The 18,182-nt window shown below is 40.2% G+C and overlaps 1 protein-coding gene across 2 annotated transcripts in view; it reads right to left on the bottom strand.

Annotated features, from left to right (window-relative positions):
• The window catches only part of prkd2 (protein kinase D2), a 62,085-nt gene that overhangs the window by 8,703 nt on the left and 35,200 nt on the right, over nt 1–18,182 (bottom strand). The window contains exons 6-15 of one of the 2 annotated variants that reach the window (XM_026943405.3): nt 15,142–15,213; nt 9,533–9,695; nt 9,343–9,454; nt 7,380–7,457; nt 4,918–5,215; nt 4,789–4,841; nt 4,597–4,669; nt 4,315–4,421; nt 3,844–4,005; nt 3,362–3,460 (exon numbers count right to left, since the gene is read on the bottom strand). In XM_026943405.3, the coding sequence (XP_026799206.1) occupies nt 3,362–3,460; nt 3,844–4,005; nt 4,315–4,421; nt 4,597–4,669; nt 4,789–4,841; nt 4,918–5,215; nt 7,380–7,457; nt 9,343–9,454; nt 9,533–9,695; nt 15,142–15,213 (1,217 nt within the window). Of the gene's footprint in view, nt 1–3,361; nt 3,461–3,843; nt 4,006–4,314; nt 4,422–4,596; nt 4,670–4,788; nt 4,842–4,917; nt 5,216–7,379; nt 7,458–9,342; nt 9,696–15,141; nt 15,214–18,182 lie in introns of both variants that reach the window. The other variant, XM_026943404.3, reaches the window with a different exon arrangement.

The following is an 18,182-nucleotide window of genomic DNA, read 5'->3' as shown; positions in this document are numbered from 1 at the left end:
AGCTCGTAATGTCCAAGTCAGTCACCTGACCTCAACACAGTTGAGCTGCTTTTCACCTACTGAAGACAAAACTGAAGGCAAAAAGACCCAGTAACAACAGCAACTGAAGGCGGCTGCAGTAAAGGCCTGCCAAAGCATCTCAACGAAGGAGACTCAGCATTTGGTGATGTCCATGGGTTCCAGACTTCAGACTGTCATTGACCACAAAGGATTTGCATCCAAGTATTAAAAATAATCCTAATATTTATGATTACCCTTGAATTAAAGCTGAAAGTGTACACTTCAATCTAGACTTAGTTCAGTCTAGACTTACACAGTTTCGTCTATGGCATTATTTTACTGAGATCCCAAATAAAGAGCACTAATTTAGCTTTGTAATCTAACAAATTGTGTGTTTCTCATATGCTGGGGCTGACTTACAAGTAATAATTGAATAACATCATATATAAAGAAGAGACAAGTGATATTTTTGTGTGGTGCTAATTGTTTTTGATAGCTAAGGCAAGTTCAGAACATAAAGAGAATGCCAGAAGTGAAACAAAAGTTTGGCACACATTCTGAATTTTGCATCAACTACAGTACCAACTGGTATTGTGTCATGTCAATGCCAGAATCAGTGACAAACTCCATATCCCAGATTACACCATGGCCTATCCTGTGGCGGGTGGAACGAGCAAATTAACATGGCACACCTGTCTCTCATTTGTAGCTGCTTATTTAATATGCTGTTTTTCTTTTTTCTCTGTGTGTGTGTGGGTGTTTAGTTGAACTGCACTAAGCTGCTAGAAAGCTGCTGATTTTCTGTTTGTTTTTTATTTCTGTAGTTTGTCCATGCAGAGGTATGGACAAAAAAAAAATTGCATTCAGGTCCTCCTGACAGGAGAAGCCCAGCTGGCTGTTCGTAATCTGTCACCTGAGTGTCAGACTATATGGCCATGAGGAAGATCGTGCTTGAGGGGGTTGGATTGTCACTGGAGGAACACTGTCTTGCTTCTAATCCATGCCGTTAGAGGAGGGGCATTGTCCATACTCAGAAGGTGTCTCCATTGTGGAGCCACTGGTAATTTCTTTGATCAAGCCCTCATCGACAAGCTCAGCCTCAGCACCCAGCCTCTCCAGACCACTGGAGATTCAAGCACTAGATGGTGGACCCATTGATGGTGGATCCATCACCTGTCGAACAGAAACCATCATGCTCCAAGTCAGTGCCCTGCACCATGAGCACCTCTCATTTCTGGTTATAGTCACAAGTATCCCATCGTTCTCAGTTTCCAATGGATGCAAACTCAGTGTTCCAGTGTCTGATCAATAATGTCCTCATGGACATGCTATGAAAATTTGCAATTGCTTATATTTATATTTTGACATATTCCCCCTCCATAGACTGTCATGTGAGTCATGTCAAACATGTCCTAGCTTGCCTTCTCCACAATCACTAGAAGTGTGAGTTTCATGTAAAGGTTTGCCTCTGGTATATGTTATCAGTGCCTAAGTGGTGCTCATGGTTATGGATGTCAAAAAATGGCTTCTAACAACCACAGCCAAGTAATCACAAGGTTTTTAGGCTTTGCTAACTTCTACCAAAGGTTCATCTGTGGGTTAAGCTCCATTGGCCACAGGCTGAAGGGTGCTGAGCAACCATTTATGATCTTCACAAACCACAAAAACCTTGAGTACCTCAATATAGCCAAACATTTGAACTCATGCCAGGCAATGTGGGCTCACTTCTTTGTGAGACTCTGGTTCAGTCTCTGTTACAGACCTGGCTCAAAGAACACCAAGGCAGACTCCCTCTCATGCCTTTACCCTGCACTCCCCAAAGAAACTGGAGAACTCATTCTTCCCCAGTCTTGCTTTGTGGGTGCATTCTCATGGGACTTTGATCAGAAAATACCCCAAACCCAACCACTGGCTCTCGACCACAAAGACATTTGCACAACACAGGGTTGAAGAAATCTGACCCACCATTACATTTGACCATTCAAAATAATGCAAAGAATCAGTGAAGTAACTTGCAATCTGGAATTGCCACCTCACTGCTACCGAGCCCCATCATTCCGTCATCATGCCTGAAATCTATCACCCCTGGTCCTCTATCAGAGGTATCATATCAATGCTGGAATTGGTGACAAATTCCATATCCCAGATTATACTGCAGCCTACAACATGGCTGCACAGAACTACAATCCCCAGAAAACTGTTTCACTTTCACATTCAAGATCACCTGCCTTCTAATCAAGCACACCTGGACGCAATCTCACATACACTATAAATAAGATTCCAAACACACACACGATATGAAGTATTATGTGAAGTAACTCAGTGTTCATGCCTGATGTACCAAGTCTTCGTTTACTGTGTTTGATATTCTGGTTCTTGATCTTTTGGTTTCTTAAGTCTGGTATAGTGCTGTTCGGTCTGTTTGTCAATTGCCTGATTATCTGCCTGTTTTTGACCATGTTTTTGCCTCACAATTTGGAATTATTTACAATGTCCGCAATAATGTACAATTTGTTTGCCTGTCTGTTTAAATAAAGCATTACATGCAGCTGCAGCCATCTCTGCCTCCTGACATACTGTTGGCATCTCTGAATGCTGTTGGTAATGTGCAGCAAATATCTAAAATGAAACAAACTTCACTATGGTAATATTTAAGCCATAATTTTAAAAAACTTCATCAATTTAAGATAAGAATATAATTTTATGAAACATAATTTTGAGACGCTTTAATAAAATAATGGATTTATTTTGTCTTTAATTGGCAAAAACAAACTATATCTTAGCTATAGAAGCCTTTATAACCTTTATACTTTAAATACCTTTACATGTCCTTTAGCTGTTCCAATTTCTGAATGCGAACACCAGTCCTCAGGTGACTTTCAAACTTAAAGTAAAATACACTGAGTGTTTTAATTTCATCTGTTTACATGGACACCACTCTGCATTTTGCATTTTTATGGAAAAATGCTCCTAACTGTAAGCCATTTATTAAGCCAAAAGACATAAGACGTAAGACATTTACTTTGCTCATTTGAAAGATTTCATCAGCCAAGACCCTGTTAGCACATGTTGCATTTGCAGGTTGCTATAAAGTTTGCATGTGTTTTTACACACAAAAACCTTAGTAAATCTGAACATAATTATTCATTAACAGTGGATTTGGTTAGGACTCTCGATTATAGTAAAATTAAAAAATGCCAATACCTATTATAAAGATATAAAATCAAGAAACCAATTATATAATTGTTTATTAGTCATAACTTATCAAATCAGAGAGAAGAAAACAAATGTACAAAACTATGAAATCTCACTGTACTTTTATTGTGAGTGTTACATTTTGTGTTTTTTATGATGTCTTTACCTGTGGGAAAGGCTCGGCTGAAGACAGCAGCACATTCTCAGGCTTCAAGTCACAATGCACAATATTCTTGAAGTGGAGGTGCCTTAGGGCAGCCAGGATCTGCAGATAAACAGCATGAAAAAGAGAGAAAAGCCACAAGAGCAAAGTATATGGTTTAATAAAAGTATATGTATCAAATGACTCAATTTTATACCTGTATAGAATATGAATAGCGTTGCTGCAAGAAGTACAGCAAGGCAGATGTAAGCCCACACTCATTAAGTATTAACCCAGCAAATATGATTCTGAACTGACACCTGTGTACAAATGTCTGTATACATTTAGATTAAGATGTTTTGTAGCAATTTTGAGTCATTACAAACAGATAACCAAATTTTGAAAGAATACTTAAAGTAGTTAATGTATAGGATAGACAGCCCTAATGTTTTGTATATACTCAATTTAGTAACACATTGTCCCTGCCTACATAAAGAAATTCTGACCTGCGTGATCAGGAACTTTGTGAGCCTCTCAGGTAGTCGTCCATTCTCACTTGAGAGGATCATCTCCAGCATGTCTCCATGAAGCTTCTCCATAACAACAAACACTTTTTCAGGAGTTTCAAACATACACTCCAGATTCACTATGCCCAGATGACGCAGACTCTGGAAAAAAAGAGATATTAGACATTCTCTCACAATCACAGGAGAATGAGGGAAAGAGAAAGGAAACAAACAAAGGCCCTTATTATATCGTGACATAAATGGTGAACATACTCAAAACCAGCTTGTAAGAAATATGACCAGACTTTCAAGCCAGAAAAATACAATTTTGGCACTACCTTTTTGTTAAGAGGGGGTCTAAACAGGTGGTAATCAAGTGCAATTCTTGAGCAAAGTGGGTTAAGCATATCACTGTTACAGTGGAATTTCACACCCCCAACCACCCACACCACACTTCCCCATAATGGCTACCTGGAGTATGGCCACCTCGTTCCTCAATTGGCTCTCCTGTTTAGTTGGAAAACGAAGCTTGTCGATCACCTTAACAGCCACATCCCTTCCTGATTTTCTGTGCTTTCCTGTTTAGTAAACAATGATTGTATAAAATATGTTTTATAGGATAAAAGGAAATAACTATATTATTATGAAATTTAACTATATTATATTATTATATGCTTATAACAATATGAAACTGAGTTGGCATAGTCTGTCACATTTTGCTAAAACTTTCTTTAAATTTTTGAGTATACATACCACCATATACCACTCCAAACTGGCCAGAACCCAGAACCTCATCAGCAAAAATCTGATAAATCATGCCAATATCCTACAGAAAAGATCAGTTATAATATCAGTAAATAATTATCATTATTTTCCTCATCATCATAATCCTTAATATTCCTCATCAGAAGACTGTTCTTAATTGTACAGAGTATGCACACTTACCACATTCTCCTGAATCTGACTGTTGGACACTGAAATACTGACTGATGCCTGTCCTGAGAAACATTTTGAAATTAAGCACTGAAGCAATCAACCTCAAAAAACTGATAAATTCAGAGATCTTGTCCTTACTGTGAGGGGTGCTGCCTTCAGATGGAGGATTGTCTTGGAAGATGACCGGCATAAGGGCCTGACGGATGGCGCTTTCCCAAGCTTTGGCAACTTCTTGTCCCACTCCACTACTGGGTACTACACTATTTGGTGAGGTGGGAACTGTCATACTAGGTAATTGGGAGGGGTTCGAGTCCTCACCCACAAAGTATCGTATGGTACCAGTCACAATCTCAAAGCAATGTGGGCTAGCACCACTGGGCACCAGATTGAAATCACTTGCTGGGCAAACTTCAAGAATTTCAGAAAGAGGTATTTCCTGGGAAGACAAAAGACATGAACTGTCATTGAATCATATTTCAGATCAATCTACAGTCACATCCAAACTCATTAGCAGCCTCAATTAATATAAATCAATATACACTATAAAAATTTGCTGTTATTTTCTCAGGTATAAATTGTAATCTTAACAGGTCAAAACTACAATTCATTTACAGTATAACAATGACTGCTTTGTTCTGGGTCAGGGTCACAGAGAATCCAGAGGATATATTACTAGGTAATGTAATCATACTTTACCGTATATACACAGTGGTTAGCTGGCATCTATGGCCATACCCTATGAGTCAACCCACTCATTCTGTTCTGCGTTATGTTTAAAGTTTACACGGTTCTGCACAAGTGCTCAGTTGGACAAAAAATAAAATAGTGCTTTTTTTTTTATCAGGCCAAAAGTTTACATACACCTAGGCTAAAGGTATTTAATCTCAGTTTTTCACAACTTCACACATTTCATCTCATCATACAATTCTTTTGCCAAGTGAATTAGGGCATCTACTCTTTTCATGCCAGAGGTGATTTTACAACAATCGATTAGAGACAGATTTATTTCAGCTTTAATTCACTATATCAGAATTCCAGTGGGTAAAAGCTTTACATACACCAAGTTAACTGTCTATTTAAACAGTCTGGAAGATTCTAGAAATTAATGTAATGACTTTTAGAACCTTGTGAAGCCAACTATCATAATTAGGAGTTAACTGGGAGCGCACATGTGGCTGTATTTAAGACAAACCTCAGTGTCAAATTAGCTGTTTTGGACAATTTCAGACACAAGGTTTTTTGCTATGCCACAGTGCAAGAATGATCAGTCATGAAGTTGACTGAAACCACACTTCTGGTAAATAAAGCACTTGCGCCAAGCCAATTTGATTCTGTATCGACACCAGTTATGATAGGCTCAGTCAAAACTGCCAATCATGAAAAATTAACCTATGAAATTTGTTCTATATACCATGGTCAGTTTTTGGACCTGCAGCCAGAGAAGGCCTTGAAAGTGGAATACAGTTTTCAGAGTCTAAACCCAAGCAAAAAGAGTAGAATGGAGACAAAGCTCTTCTAAGTCACTGCAACCCAAGTAATTGGCAGGTCAGCCACTCAGGTCTCGTCAGCCTGGGACAAACACTAGAGGGACAGAACTGCACTCACAGAGCTCTAGCAGGTGTAAGAGTGCTCACTCGAGCAGGGGACATGCATACAGAAAGCACCCCCTCTACTACTAAAGGATTCCACAGAACTCAGCAATAACACTTGGGGACTGTCTTTGGGATGCTTCACAGCCAAAAACTGCTCACTGGGCAGCAGCTCAAACCAGTGGGTCCTGTCGAAAATGTCACAGTTACTGGTTTCAGTTTTGCCAGTAGCGCCCAATTGCTAAGGGCCTTGTCAATTGCAAATTCAGTCAAATTTGCTGCACAGTCCCAAGAACTGTGCTCCCTCCTGGACAAAGGCATTATAGAGAAAGTAGACTTAGCTGTTCAGAACAATGGTTTATACTCAATGTACTACCTGATCTGGAAAAAAGTAGGTTTCCAAAAACCCTGCCATTCCATAAGCTGAAATTGTCAGATATCCCTGTAGCTGTGCAACCACGATTGGTTCATGACTGTTGATCTGTTCAATGCTTACTTTCATGTACCAATTGCTCTGGAAAACAGATGTTTTCTGAGATTTTCCTCACAGGGACAGGCATTCCAGTTCACTTTGGGCCCTCTCTAGCACTGAGGATATTCACGAGATGCATGCAAACAACAATATTCTATGAACTGAAGATAACCACTATGCTTCCACTGGGGTACATGCCACATGTTAATGTAATGACTGTCCAATCACATCCCTAAGCTGTAATCAGGGGGCATGGCTGTAATCAGAGGAGGGATGAAGGTTTATGGCTCACAGCAAGACCTAGGAGTTTCTTACTTCCAACGACGATGTATCTTCAGACATCAAAAGGGAAGTATTTGTTTATGTTCTTAATACGGATGCTTTATTAAAATATATAAGGAAAATATATAAGGAAAACTATCACATATGTACTGCTTAAACCATGAAAATGAGTAATATTGGCCCATACTCATATTAAGATACAAAAGCAGTAACAAGTCTCTTTTTGTGTAAACTGCATAAGCTTGTAAAATTCTTACCTTGTAGTATTTATTGGTGGTGTCATTATGGAAAAGGATGATGCATTTGCAGTCCAGGCGCCAGTAGTGTCGCTTCCTCTGTTGGGGATGAGAGGTCAGGAATCATAGGTCAACAATGAGTCAATGTATCAATTAGTGAGAAAGAAAGCTGCTCCACCCCACAGAGAGGAGGAGAGATGCATGAAGAAGATGATAAGCTGGAAATATATGTGAGGAGAAGAGAAAGCAAGAAGCATAGATTGAAGGAGAAACTAAGATAAAAAATATATTTTTAATACACTATATTGCCAAAAGTTTTGGGACACCCCTCCAAATCATTGAATTCAGGTGTTCCAATCACTTCCGTGGCCACAGGTGTATAAAATCAAGCACCTAGGTATGCAGACTGCTTCTACAAACATTTGTGAAAGAATGGGTCGCTCTCAGGAGCTCAGTGAATTCAAGCATGGTAACGTGATAGGTTGCCACCTGTGCAATAAGTCCACTCGTGAAATGTCCTCACTACTAAATACTCCACGGTCAGCTGTTAGTGGTATTATAACAAAGCAGAAGCAATTGGGAACAACAGCAACTCAGCCACGAAGTGGTCGGCCACGTAAAATCACAGAGCGGGGTCAGCGCATGCTGAGGCTCACAGTGCGCAGAAGTCGCCAACTTTCTGCAGTGTCAATAGCTACAGACCTATAAAACTTCATGTGGCCTTCTGGAGTGACAAATCACGCTTCTCTGTCTGGCCATCCGATGGACGAGTCTGGTTTTGGTGGTTGCCAGGCGAACAGTACTCGCCTGACTGCATTGTGCCGAGTGTAAAGTTTGGTGGAGGGGGGATTATGGTGTGGGGTTGTTTTTCAGGGGTTGGGCTTGGCCCCTTAGTTCCAGTGAAAGGAACTCTTAATGCTTCAGCATACCAAGACATTTTGGACAATTTCATGCTCCCAACTTTGTGGGAACAGTTTGGGGATGGTCCCTTCCTGTTCCAACATGACTGCGCACCAGTGCACAAAGCAAGGTCCATAAAGACATGGAAGAGCGAGTTTGGTGTGGAGGAACTTGACTGGCCTGCACAGAGTCCTGACCTCAACCCGATAGAACACCTTGGGGATGAATTAGAGCCGGAGACTGCGAGCCAGGTCTTCTCGTCCAACATCAGTGCCTGACCTCACAAATGCACTTCTAGAAGAATGGTCAAAAATTCCAATAAACACCTAAACCTTGTGGAAAGCTTCCCAGAAGAGTTGAAGCTGTTATAGCTGCAAAGGGACAACTCCATATTAAACCCTACGGATTAAAAATGGGATGTCATTAAAGTTCATGTGCATGTAAAGGCAGACGTCCCAAAACTTTTGGCAATATAGTGTATATAGGTTTTTGCAAGATCTGGTAAATATATGTATGTAAACATTTTTCATTCATCAATATGCATTTAACCTTTGTTTACCTGGTTAAATAACAGGACTAGCAGTAATTCGAGTGAAGACTAGATGATAGTTAAAAACACAGGCCAATTGCTTGTGTGGCATCTAATACTAAACATTAAAAACATCAGATGATGACAATACATATGAGCACCTACCAAAAATGCAAAGAAAAAAATATTATGCAAGAGAGCGCAGAGCAGAATCTCAGGTAAGTGTATAGGCTAAGATATTTCTGTCCTTTAAGGCAGATAAAGGATGCAAAATAAAGAAATAATAATTCACTGAAAAACTAAAACAAATAATTTGTCTGTATGGTTCCATCTAGGCAATTAATCCAATATTAACAAACTAATAACCTTGCAATTTATTTCTGGAAATCTTAAATCTGGAAGTCATAATTTCTTTCATTTCAAGCATTTAATGTTAATTTGCCCCTCTTTTCCCCCTTCAATCTGTATTAGCCATAGAAATATACCTTCCTTACATTCTTCCTGTTTGTTGCAGTGCAGAGGGAATTATTTACATGAACTAGAAAAGCAGTGTACCAGGGTGTCCTTGTTGCTGTAGTGCACCATCCAGCCTTCCTTAATAGCTGTACTGGAGCGGCGTGTGGTGTGTCTCACTGACTGTACCACTCTCATGAGGGGAATATTAGCACTGAGGAGATCAGAACACACGCTTAATTCATGTTTTAAAAAGAAAGAGAGTGAGTAACAGAGATAGTGTTTATCTGACCTCTGGTCTCCACTGGCTCCATCCTGACTGTTGTCAGGGGAGAAGGAGCCAGGGATGCTGCAGGCCTCATCTGATTCATCCATCAGTGAAGTTCTTTCTGAGTCCAAATATTCATTACTGTAGTCCATTGGTACTTCTGTGTCTGCAGTTGGACTAAACATATCTGTGATAAGGAGAAAGAAAGAAAAGAGAGATCAACATAGGCGAAACCACACAATGAATACAAAATGTACATGAGTGGATTCAGATACATTACTTGCTGGTCATTCATGAAAATATCCAATCAGCTAATCAGGTGGCACCAACATAATGCGTAAGACCATTCAGGTCAAGAGCTTCAGTTATTGTTCACATCAAACTTGAGAATGGGGAAAAATGTGATCTCAGTGACTTTGACCATGGCATGGTTGTTGGTGTCAGATGGGCTAAGATTTTTCACACACAACAGTCTATGGAGTTTACATAGTTTTGTGCAAAAACAAAAAAACAGCAGAAGACCACATTGGGTTCCACTTCTGTCAGCCAAGAACAGGAATCTGAGGCCACGGTGGGCACTGGCTAACCCAAATTGGACAACTGCTGTTGTAGACCATCCACCTCAAGGTTTGATGTGATGTGTGTTCTGAGATGCTTTTCTGCTCACCACGGATGTAAAGATATATAATGTAATGTTTCAGCAAACTCTAATGGTTGGTCTTCCTGTTTTTGAGGCTTACCAAGGTTTTACATCTTGTGCTAAACCTACTGTATTTACTCTGGTGAAGTCTTCTCTTGATTGTTAACTTTGATATGCCAACCTTCTCAAGGGTGTTCTTCATCTGGTTAACTGTTGTGAAAGGTTTTTTCTTCACCAGGGAAAAAATTCTTCTGTCAACCCCCAAAGTTATATTCCAGTTATGTTATGGTCTTTCAGGGCTTTTGGTGTTCCTGAGCTCACAGGTGTGTTTTTCTTTACCAAGTAGTTGATTTAGCCATAACTAATGTTTTTGCCATCTCTCTGCTGGGCTTGTTTCGATTTTTCAGCTTAATTATGGCTTGCTTTACTGGCAGTGAATCAACTCTAGAACTTTTATCTGCTTACTTATAAGTAAAATAATGAGGGGATAACACACACCATGAAACAGCTTGTATATATTATCACCACGTTTAAAATCTGGGATTTTTTTTTTTTTTCATTTAAAATTGGAAATAAGCAAAAGGTTTTAGAATTTTGAAATATTTAAAACAAAGAAGGTAAATTGTCAATATATTGAATGTTTAATGTTCAAGATTCTGAACTATTTCTAGGTCCATATTTAAATGTAAGCAAATTTGTGATATTGACCATGTTAACTGCTTTGTACAAAAGGACAGATTTAAGGTTAGATTATATATATGTATATATATATAAGTTATATATGTGTAGATAAGCTATTTCTCCTTACATTTCCTCAATTCATTGCTCCCATAACAACAACTACCTATGCACACTCAAATGTAATTAATGTTATGTCCATTGTTGTTGAAGGGCCTTGCCACTGGAAAGTGAATAAACAACCCTTACAGTGATGGAGGAGGAGTGATGGGTAATAAAAAAAAATGATCTTTTAGGGCTCATTAGATTTTAGTGGCTGTTACTCACTGAGTCATTCAGGATAAATTGAAATTTAAATTAAAATTTTAGATCTGTAAAGCTGCTTTGTGACAATGTCCATTGTTAAAAGCAGTGTATTAAATAAAATTACAATGGAAAATTTAAATTGTTATTTTACAATAAGATTACATATTTTAAATTAATTATTTTAAATTATTTTTAAAAAACTATTAATTTATTTATTTGTTTGTTTGTTTGTTTGTTTGTTTATTAAGCATTTTCGTCCTCCATTTCTCTGCTCCGAGGTGAGCTGCACAAGTCCCTCCCTCCCCTCATCAAGGGAGGAGCACAGTGCCAACTGGTTTTCCCAAGCCACAGTAGCTCATATGAGAGCTTTAGCAAATAAGCAAATAGATCACGTGAGTGACCTTGGAGCATTTGGTAGGGAAACAGGAGGGCTGTAACTCAAAGGTTAGAGAACATTGCAATTAAAACCCCCAACACTGCCCTGGCATCATATCACTCTGGAGCTGGCAAATGGGGTTCGGTTTGGTGTCTGCTGATAGGGTTTTCATGGGAGGACCGCTCTCAAGGGGATGCAACCACTGGCTGAGTAGACTGTTGACCTGTCTGCTGATTAAGTGCAAAATTTTGCAGTTGGTCCAGAATTTGCTGCAAAATCTGCTCATGACCAATGTTGGTCCCCTGGTTATGGAGTGTGGTTTTGACCTGGTAAAGCTCAGCTGGGTCTGTTCTGGCTGAGTCTCACTTTAACAGGGTTATAAGTTGCCTTGTAATCAGAATGGATTACAAGGCAACTTATGCCTCTGACTCTCGCTGGAGGCGGTCACATTTTTTTCCTCTCTCTGCTGTGTCTGTGTGCCTCTCCCGTCTCGTCTCTATTTTTCCTTCTGCTGGTGAAGCTTCTCGAATCCTAAATTATGGAATTGATAAGCTGGTCCCTCAACGCAATTGATAGGATCCTTTCACGAAGGAATGCTGGTTCGGGAGAGCCGACATGTCCTTTTGCTGCTGGATACACGATGGACTCTTGGAACAAGTGGAACATCATCTGTCTGGCACCTCTGTCCCTAGAAGACGTCGAAGATGTCTACATATTTGGATTTTTGATAGCAGGTGTCCTGATGATTGGCCTGGGGATGTTCCTGATCTATCGACAAATTGGAAAGCAGGCAGCCAATAAAGAATCCCCCAAGCTGTCAGCTGTCATCACACACCATTGTGGAGCCGTTGCTGACCAGGTGAGGGCATTACATCAGAAGGTGACACGGATTAAGGAACTGTACCATCTACAATCCGTGGACATCCCCCGACGCTTGGATACCATCACGAATATGTTTTCGGAACTGTGTAAATCCAACGCAACCCAGTCCGCAATCATGGTCACGCACCAGGAGGAGATGACTAGGGGTCTCACGGCCCTGCAAGGGGACATAAAGTTGGGGGCCATGCAGAACCAGGTGACCGACTAAATTGTACGATCTCCTGAGTTCTTAGATTTGCTTGATTATATTTGTGCATTTTCCTCCTCGGCTAATTTTTCTTTCTCCCAGAGGACCTTCATCGCAGAATATGCTTTGTTTTGACTCTGATCTGCACCGGACACTCCAAAGACACACAGCTGTGATAACAACAGCTCCCCAAAGCACACTATATCAAATTCGGCTAGTACACACTGTTTTCGTAAATACTCTACCCTAGTCAAGGACTGCCTCAGTGTCACATTTTCCTCTTTTTTTCTAATCTCTTGCCCCCCCCACCCTCCTGTACTGTAACCAACAAAAAAGACCCCTCACGTAACTGCTCCATTGTATGTTGTCGTATGTGTTTGTGACTTTGTTTATTGCTTTGACTGTTCTGTTAATGTTCTTCTATCGCGGATGAGAGAGGACGTTAGCGCCTTGCATGGCTGCTTTAAGGACCTCTTCTCTCCTTATAGGGGGAAGATGTGACCCGTCATTCCATTCATCTCATTGTAGAAATACAATGACAATAAATGCTATCTATCTATCTATCTATCTAGAATGAGCATCTGAACAACCCTCTTGTGCGAAGCACCCAAAGAGTGGACTCAATAGCAGAGTTTGCCAGTCAAAATGAGTGAAGTGAAAGTTGTGCTTATTGGAGCTTGAACCTGGTTCTCAAGACTGAAATGGTGAGTACACTAACACACTGAGACAATGCTATCTGACAGTGTCACAGGAATGCCAGTAAGCCCTAGAGATAAGAGAGCAGACAGAAGAAAGCAAGAGCTGGACTGTGGGGGATCAAACCCAGATCCTCCCTGGCAGAGGCGAGCAGTCTACTGAATGACTTACAGGGGAGGGACAACAGAGGGTGCACTGAAGACCCCCAAAAGGCAAGGGAAAGGAAACAAAGAAAAATAAACCATATAGAGCCAGCTACACAGTTCACAGACTCAGAAAAAAATTATATATATATATATATATATATATATATATATATATATATATATATATATATGCTTTATAAATAAAATGTATTATTATATATATATATATATATATATATATATATATATATATATATATATATATATGTATATCCTAAAATAGAGAGAAGTTATTTTCCCCTTTTTCCACAAAGACCCCTGCAACCGCAGAACCAGAAAATATACAATTTACTGGCCTCATCTAATCAGAAGACTCAGCACCAGAGTGTTTCCCCAGTCCGCTTAAATAGGGTAGTCCCAGTTGCAGGAATGACCTCACTGCAAGATGGGCAGTGTAGTTCTCATGGGACTACACTATTACCAAAAGGAGGTCTAGGCATTCACAGGTGTTTTGCAGCTGGATATTACAGCAGACATTACACGCAGAGCCTGGCAATACTGGTCATAAAACAAATACCAAGTTTATTAATATCACATAAATGAAATAGTGCTCTTTGGTTTTAAACCGACCTAAGGAATACTGAGTTCCGAAATAAACTTATGTTTCTACCATATTTCCATACAAACAAAAGACATGCGTTCATATTTTAAACCATTGCTTCATATATAGTGGGGTTCATAAGGGGTCCAGTAGTGAAAATGCTTCTATTCTGTATTCTTTTCAAATCGAATACAACAATTTTCATTACAAATTATATTATTGACAACTTGAGTGAAAAGTAGAATCCTGGAAATATTTATATGAATTTCAGAGTTTCATAGTATTCGGTATGTCCTCGTTTTGCTTTAATGACAGTGTGCACTCAAGCTGGTATGGACTCCACAAGTTTGTGCAAAACTTTATGATCCATTTTAGATCAAACCTTTCAGAATTGCATCTGAACACATGAGTCAAAAGAATAGATTAGGCATGAGGAAAATCTGACCTTTTGTACAAAATAGTTAACATGGTCAATATATCAAATTTGCTTACATTTAAATAGGGACCTAGAAATAGTGCAGAATCTTGAATATTAACTCCACTGTAGCTCACATAGATCATGTGATATGCACAGAGCTGCATACCTCTGCTGAGCTCTACAAAAAAAAATCATTAATTAAAAAACATTGTTCACTGCTTGTGTTTTTCATCATTATTAAATTATCATTCTCTATCATTATTAAAAGAAAATCTTCTTGGAAATCATATGGTCATATAATGAAATATATGACCATATGAATGACCCCAGTTTGACTTGCAAAACACAGTGAGTGCATCCCACTTTTCTCAATTTTATTGAATGTAACAAACCTAATAACCAAAGTAAATCTGGTAAAAATATTAGTTGGCTATTGTTGTCAACAATATACTGAATACTGTAACTGTTTCTTACAGAAAACCTTTTGGTTCATGCTTTCCTCTAATTAAACTTTCACAGTTGATGCTTTATTTCAAGTTTTCATTTTTTGCACACCTTAATGCCAATTTGGCAACCTCTGACACAAGCACCTCTAACAGCTTCACTGAAGCAGATTCTTTCATATGTTATTCTGTGGACATGAATCTGTGCCCATTTCTGTGCAACGTTGATGAAGAACCCATGTGCAGTAATGTTTTATTACCTCCAATAGTTTCCCCAAGACAATCATTAGGCACTTTGTATGCACACCTCTTGTGGCAGTTGAATTTGCAGTCTGAATGAGGAGAAATACACAACACGTTATCAGTAAAATCTAATACAATTATATTAGTGATAAAGTAATTTAAGCAGTATGGTATACATGTCACATAATGCAGTACCCAACAAAATAAAAAAAAAAAAAGACTGACTAATTCCAAAGACAGTTGCCTGTGCGAGTTTTAGCCCAAGCAGAGGTAACATGAGACCTTCATCTGTATGCTGAGTCAGAGCAAATTGGCTGTTTATGGGCAGTCCTGGTGTGACATGTTTCTGGAGGGAAAGTAGTGGCTAACCTTAGCCAGCTAGGTTGTTATTTTTAAGTGATAAGTTTAGATTATTTTGTATGAAGAAGCTTCCTATCATAGCAAAACAAGCAAATTGATTGAAGCATTGAAGGATAAGCTGACCAATCAGTGGTCAACTGGACTTAACACTGCTCCTAGCTCAAGCTGATATCGAGCAAGAAAAATGTACCTAAATTCAAGGCCAGAACTGCAGAACTGACACACATCTCTCTTTTTTTGGCAAACTCCACCCTACATGTGCAAGTCTTGAGCATTTGTCCAAGTAGCACTGAAGTCCATACTTATGTACATTGGATGCTGAATACTGATGTGTGCAATTTTGTTATTAACTCCTCACTTTGCACATGTAACTCAACTCTGAAAAAAGCTCAGTATGTACTGACCAAACACTTTATTAGGAACACTATAGTAATACTGGGTAGGGCCTCCCTTTGCTCTCAAACAGCCTCAATTCTTCATGGCACAAGATGTTGGAAACATTCCTTTGAGATTCTGGTCTATATTCACATGATTGTATCACGCAATTCTTGCAGATCTTTCAGGTGGGGTCCACATCGGGTCTTGCACGTCAGGTCTGGCACCAACAATCATGCCACGGTCAAAATCACTGAGTTCACATTTTTTTTCCCATTCTGATGGTTGATGTGAATATTACCCAAAGCTGTTGGCAGGGGACAAAAACATAAAATAGAGGCGGCGGTTAGTCCCCGCCTCACCCATCCACTGATTTTGGAAACGAATTGGCCAGCATTTCAGATGTTGTTGAGGGGAATGTGTGTGGATGGGTCTTGCAGCAGTGTAACATGGTGTGGGAGGGGTGCAACGATGGCTGGGGTGGAATTGCCTGGGCCGTCAACATCAGCCCTACATCAGGAAGACAAGGAGAGTGGGAAAGACCCAGCTCCCCTGCCCTTTGGGGGAATTTGCCTCAGGAATTTCCCTTTGGAGCAGACTCATCACAAAACTCTCAGGCACGCCTTAGACCAAATGAAAGTTGATAGTCACCGGGTTCAGCCCAACATTGTGCTCTCCTGCCTCTATTTTGCAGTTATTAAAAATAGGTTATATTGAGTGATGCAGGACACTCAAACCAAAGAGGAACCAACCAAATTGTTGGTCCCGAAGAGCCGTTGGGAAATGTTATTCCAGAAAGCTCAACATAATCTGATGGCGGGGCACTTAAGGCAGGATAAAACACAGAACCGACATCGTGGATGTCAGCTGGTGAATCCGCTCTTAATCGAATTCCCCTTTGAAAGAACTGGTATGGATCTCGTCAGGCCATTAGAATGGATTGCACAAGGGCATCGATTTGTGTTAGTTTTAGTGGACTATGCAACACGATATCTGGAAGCAGCGTATCTCTGCAACATCTCAGCACGCAGTGCTGCAGAGGCATTCTTCCATGTTATGTCCACATCCTTTGTCATGCTCTCTTTGTGAGCTGTACGAATATTTGGGGATTAAACCAATTCACACCAGTGTTAACCATCCAGAGACAGATGGGCTGGTGGAATGGTTTAATCGAACAATTAAGAATATGATTTATAAGTTCGTTCACAATGATGCTCCAAATTGGGATAAGTTCGAGCCCCTGTTATTTGCAGTTCGAGGTGTCCCACAAGCTTCCATGGGGTTTTTCCCATTTGAATTATTCAATGAGCGCAAGCCTTGAGGAATCCTAGATGTCATTAGGGAAAATAGGGAGGAGGGACCTTCCAACAGCAAAAATGAAATTCATTTTTGAACCTTGTTGTGTCAAATCTACAACTTGACTTCACCTAACACAGGAGAATTCGCGTCAGGGCCAAGGAATGACTGTGCCGACTGTATGACAGGGGTAATCAGCTACAGGAATTTTCACAGGGAGATAAAGTGCTCATATTATTACCCACATCAAGCTCCAAATTTCTCACCAAGTAGCAAGGGCCCTTTGAGGTCACACAGCAAGTTGGGAACATCGACTATGAGGTAACGCAAAGGGATAGAGGCAGGGCGTGGAAGATTCACCACCTCAATTCCTTAACCCTTGGAGAGAGGTGGTCCCCGTGGCTTTGGTGACAGTCATTCCAGAGAGGGAGGAGCTAGGACAGGACATAAATCTAAAAACAGCAGCTCAATCCACCCCAGACCACCTATCACTGTCCCAAATTACAGAGGTTGCCAAGTTGCATTTTCCGACTTGTTCTCACTCCTACCCTGTCGCACTAATCTCATAGAACACCACATTGAGATGCACTCAGGGGTGGTGGTACAAAGCCACCACTATCATTTGCACAAGCACAAAAACCAAATGGTTCAGGAGGAGCTCACAGCCATGCTCGATATGGTGGTAATCAAGGAGCGATCAGAACAGTCCAGTTCTGTGAAAAAAATGGCCTTTTCCACTCCATTTGGGTTACACCAATGCGTGACCCTTCCTTTTGGGTTGCTCGGGGCCCCAGTGACATTCCAGCCATTCATGGACAGAGTCCTCTGTCCACACACTACTTATGCCACTGCCTATGTAGACGATATCATAATCTATAATAATGATTGGCAGTGGCACATTCAGCATTTGAGGGCTGTCCTGAGATCGCTGCAATGAGCAGGACTCACGGCGAACCCAAAGAACTGTGCCATTGGACAGGTGGAAGTATGGTATCTGGGCTTCCACTTGGTGTCCCCAAATAGATAA

Source organism: Pangasianodon hypophthalmus, chromosome 14 (genome assembly GCF_027358585.1).
Source record: "Pangasianodon hypophthalmus isolate fPanHyp1 chromosome 14, fPanHyp1.pri, whole genome shotgun sequence".
Classification (NCBI taxonomy): Eukaryota; Metazoa; Chordata; class Actinopteri; order Siluriformes; family Pangasiidae; genus Pangasianodon; species Pangasianodon hypophthalmus.
Note: the sequence above shows the minus strand (reverse complement) of the source record. Positions and strands in the feature narration are given on the sequence as shown.